This window comes from Cystoisospora suis (genome assembly GCF_002600585.1).
Source record: "Cystoisospora suis strain Wien I chromosome Unknown contig_7608, whole genome shotgun sequence".
Classification (NCBI taxonomy): Eukaryota; Apicomplexa; class Conoidasida; order Eucoccidiorida; family Sarcocystidae; genus Cystoisospora; species Cystoisospora suis.
This window is the reverse complement of record NW_027160393.1, coordinates 4,093-8,640: the sequence shown is the minus strand read 5'-3', so window position 1 is coordinate 8,640 and position 4,548 is coordinate 4,093. Positions and strand designations below refer to the sequence as shown.

The window sequence follows — 4,548 nt, the reverse complement described above, 5'->3', positions numbered from 1 at the left end:
GGGAGGAGAAAGAGAGAGAAGGACAGCAGTAGCAAGACGACGGGGGGATGAAGAGGAAGCAGGAAGATCTTCATCTTTTTCTTCTTATCCTTCGATTGAAACAAAGGTTAGGACGGATTTAGATAAAGGAAAGGACACCTATATCACATCTCTACAGTCACTTCAGGAAGAAGAGGAAGGACAAGAAAAAGAAGGAAAGAATGAAAGAGAAGAGAAGACGAGTGAAGAAGATGAAAAGAAGAAGGATAGAGAAAAAGAGAGGGCGGAGGAACAAGGCGCACCTATTACAGCCACACAGGGGGCTTCGAGAGAGGAGGAGAAGGGTGGGAATGTGTCAAGGAATTCCCTCATAATAGGAGAAGAGAAAGAACGGAAGAAAGAAAAAGACGACGAAGAAGAAGTCGAAGTAGAAGGAGCTCCCCGCGGTTCGTTTAGTCAGAGAATTCCATGAGCGGGAAGCTTAGAGAAGGAACAAAATGGCGGCAAGAAAGGAGAAGATTTTGATCGACCAAAGATCTCGTAGATAGAAAGAAAGAAGGGAAAAGAATCTGTCCCATGAAGAAGAAGAAAGGACTTTACAGATCTTAAGGCTAAAGAAAAGTGAAGAAGAAAGAAAGAAAGAAAGGATTCCAATAGGCATACATGTCTATCATGCAAATAGACTTTTCTTCCTGTCCCTCTATCTCTTTTCTTATCTCTCTCCCTATATATGCATATATGTATATATATGTTTAGGTGTATATGTATCTATATCTGTGTATGTGTGTCTATTTATTTCTAAGGGGATGACTTCTTTTGACTTTGTAAATAGAAGAGAAACGAGGGAGGAAGCGTCCCAAATGAAGTTGAATCAAATCTATCTATCTCTCTATCTCTCTCTTTCATTCACTCCAAGGCCATTTAGACTCTCTTGTTTGTTCTTCTCTTCAAACTCGACTTTCTCTGCTCCCGTCGCAACCTGCTCCTCTATACATAGGGGTAGATTAAAGAGATATCTCCATTATGGAAAAGCAGGTTTCTATCTTCAATCCATCTATCTATCTATCTATATGACTAGTTGGTCATATGTATATACATATATATAGATATTATATATATATATATATATACATACATATGCCACATATATATATATATATATATCTACCTATGTCTATATAGACGTGGAGACGTTCACGTGTGTGCATGCGTGTGTATGAATGCATCGTACATGCGAAGATACACATACACCTACTACATACACAAATACATCCACATCTATCTATCTTTAATCTATCTATGTATCTTTAATCTATCTATCTATGTATCTATTGTTAATCTATCTATCTGTCTTCAGTCTAGATCTATCTATCTTTAATATATTTATCTATCCTATATACCTTTGTAGAGTGCGTCTGGGTAGGAGGAGTCATGTGGTGCATGCGGCAGATTGGGTCGCAGAGAGATGAGAACAGGAGGAGTTTGTCTGCGTTTGAATTGATGAATCTTGTCTCTCATGGTGTCTCCCTTAGTGAGATTGGAAAGAAAACTTGATATCAACCGATTCTGTAGAGAAGTATCAAAGGATGACTTGAGAAGGAGGAGGTGCATGTACACTCGAGAAGAAAGGAGCTATGGCTGTTTCAATCTTTTCTTGACAGAACAGAAAGAGAGAGAGAAGAATTTTTCTTCTTCTTCTCTTTCATCCTCTCTTCGCTTGCCTATCCAGTCATGCAAGTTATTTCGTTCCGGCATAGAAAGAAAGAGACGAGAGAAAGAAAGAAAGAACGTCTTGTCTTCTCTTTTTGCGAAGTTTATCTCTCTAGAGAAGAAGAGAGATCTCCTATCATGGCGAGGTAAACGTTTACAGGGGACTAGGTGTCAAAGAAAGAAAGAAAGCGTCAGAAGAAGAAGAAGAAAATGAAGTGTCTATCCGCTTCACTCATGATTCTTATTCTACTAAGAAGAATGGAGAACATGTAAATATCGAAACGAGAGAAATTCGCTTCTTCTCTTCTTCTTACAAGGGGCGACGTATCAGACCTCTCTCTCTTACATTTCTTCCCTACCTGTACACCTACATATCTATCTATATATATAGAGAGAGAGGGAGATAGACGTACAGCATGCAGGGAGAGGCAAAGAAGTTCTTCTTGTATAGCATCGCGTCAGAAGAGACGAAGGCCACTTCGATGTTTGCCTTGGGAAGCAGAGGAAGGAGAAGAAGGAGAGCTGTAGACCGACCCTTCAGGGAAAGGAGAGAGAAGTGGAGAGAGATAGAGGGAGAGAAAGAAAAAAGGGAGGAGAGAAATGAAAGGGAGAAGAATTCTCTTCTTTAGTATTTTACAGGTTTGGTCTTTGCCGGTCTTCAAAGGTGTATGAGTCTCTGCCGATCTTCAAAGGTGTATGAGTCTCTTCATGTTCTATCTTGTCTCTACTTTTCTTCTTTCTTTTCTCAGTCAATTATGATATCTCTACCCATCTGAATTAACTAACTAACCTTCTCATACTCGATTCACGGCTCTCTCCCCTTCAACCCTTTCACATCTATCTGTCTATTCAACTATCTATCTATCTAACTATCTATCTATCCTAAATCTATCTATCTATCTGTGTAGATGCGATCTGTTGGTCTTTTTGCTTTGTGAAGTCAGTAGGAGAGGGTGGAGAGGATAGAGTTGGGCGGAGAGTCATGGAGAGGGGGGCTGGCGCTAGCAATGCGTACGTCTGTCCCTGTATACCTATCTACGTGTCTATGAATCGAGATACATCCATAACCCGACAGACTTCATTTCCAACGCACGAGAGAAAGCGACTGACTGACTGACTGGCCGCCCGTAGAAAAAGAAGAAAAAGGAGAACAGAAAGAATTCGTGTCTCGGTCGTGTGGTACTACCATAGGATGTAGGCTATCCATACATATATGTATACATATACATATGTACATACATATACACATACATGTATATATATATATACGCAGCTTTCGAGCGTGCTTTCTTATGATTTCTTGGGTCTTCTTGCCGCGGTCTAAGAGAATGGGATGACTGGCTAGAATATAAAGCGGTCAAATAGAAGATACGTAGGTCACTAGAAAAGGCTTTTTCTTTCTTTCTTTCGCTCTTTTGTGCCGTAATGGAAAGGTGAAGAAGCCCGGGGTGTGAAGAAGACCAGGTCAGAAGCAGTCAAAGAAGAGAGAGGGGGCCAGCTGTTAGCTAGCTAGCTAGCTAGCGATCTAGTTAAGTGGCTAGTTCGTGACTTGCAGATGTAGCCGTAGGAAAGACGATGGATGGATGCGGAAGACGAAGGTGAAGAAAGCTTTCCTCTGATCATCGTGAGGATGATAGAAAGGGTCGTTTTCTCTTACGTGAGACGAAAGTGTAGAGGGAAGCGCTTTGTTTTCAAGAGAGAAACAAAAGAAGTTGAAGAGGCTTTGTGATTTTTGTAGATGGTGATGGTGGTGGCGCAAGGAAAGTGCATTCTCGGTGGTTGATCAGAATGAGAAGAAAGATCGATCTCCATATGCATCGTCTTTTTCTTTCTTGTTTTCGACCGTTCTTCGTCTTCATGTCTGTGATCGATGGAATTTGACTCCCTTGTCTGTCTTGTTGCACGCTACGAGCACACGAGAAAAACTTACGACTAAATACACATCCTCTGTTTGCTCCGTCGGGGATACACACACATACACCCACGTGGGAGAGGGGAGCTGTACATACACCTGAGGCGGGTGTACATACACCTAAGGCGGGTGTCTATACGTTGTATGTACACCCTCGCTACGGGAGGCGAACTCTACTCCACTCCACACTTAACCGAGGAGAACTGAGGGTCTTTACGAGGACTGCGCGGTGTCTTTTTTCTTCTCTCTTTTTTTCTTCACGCACGTAATTCAAATAATCTCAGAAGATCTCGAAAAGCTTTCCTCTTTTTAGTGCTTTTGTTGTATACACTTACAGAACAAGTTAGGCAGCTTTCACAAGAGGAAGTTCACAACAACGATCAAGACGGAAGAGACGAGACGTATGCACGAATAGATGTAGATATATGTATGAAGATGACTACAAAGAAACGTCTTGTGTACGAACTCCCGTCTGAAGTGAAGGTTTTTCTCCAAGATTGGACCGAAGAGTCGGGTTGTCTATTTGAACCTGTAATCTTGATAGAAACTTTCTTAATACACCAAGGGGAAGGAAGGTATCTATCTGTACTGCTGCTTTCAAGACAGACGTTCGTCTTTTAACAAAGAAGGAGTGTCTCTTCATTTCCTGTATACACGAGCTATACGTATATGTACATATATATCTAGAAAGAGACACAGCAGTCATAGTGATGTACGTCAAAGAAGGGAGAGATGAACTCGCAACCTTGGAGACGAGAAAAAAAAGTTCCAAAGGTCCTTCTGAGACAAGTCTTGGGAGATGTATTTATACTCCTAAGTATGTACGTGTGCTTGTATGGATGTGGATGTATGAAGGGGTATGTCTTTACTACGGTGTAGATCTGTATTGTTGGGGGATGGTGTGGATGATACCATTAGTAGTAGTAGTAGTCGTAGTAGTGGTAGTA

General features: G+C 41.3%; 2 protein-coding genes across 2 annotated transcripts; both read left to right on the top strand.

Moving 5' to 3' along the window:
• CSUI_010499 (uncharacterized protein) lies at positions 1-1,031 on the top strand (the record flags this gene model as incomplete). Its single annotated transcript, XM_068070602.1, has 1 exon — positions 1-1,031. A coding segment is annotated over one exon (451 nt), but the record flags the coding sequence as incomplete, so codon positions are not given.
• Positions 1,032-1,165: 134 nt separating this feature from the next.
• Positions 1,166-3,654, top strand: CSUI_010498 (uncharacterized protein). Its single transcript, XM_068070601.1, has one exon. The coding sequence runs from the start codon at positions 1,496-1,498 to the stop codon at positions 1,901-1,903; it is 408 nt and encodes a 135-aa protein (XP_067917423.1). The 5' UTR covers positions 1,166-1,495; the 3' UTR covers positions 1,904-3,654.
• The last annotated feature ends 894 nt before the right edge of the window (positions 3,655-4,548 follow it).

Bases quoted from the DNA above. Each gene is read 5' to 3' on its own strand.
- CSUI_010498 (XM_068070601.1), top strand. From the start codon at position 1,496: ATGGTGTCTCCCTTAGTGAGATTGGAAAGAAAACTTGATATCAACCGA.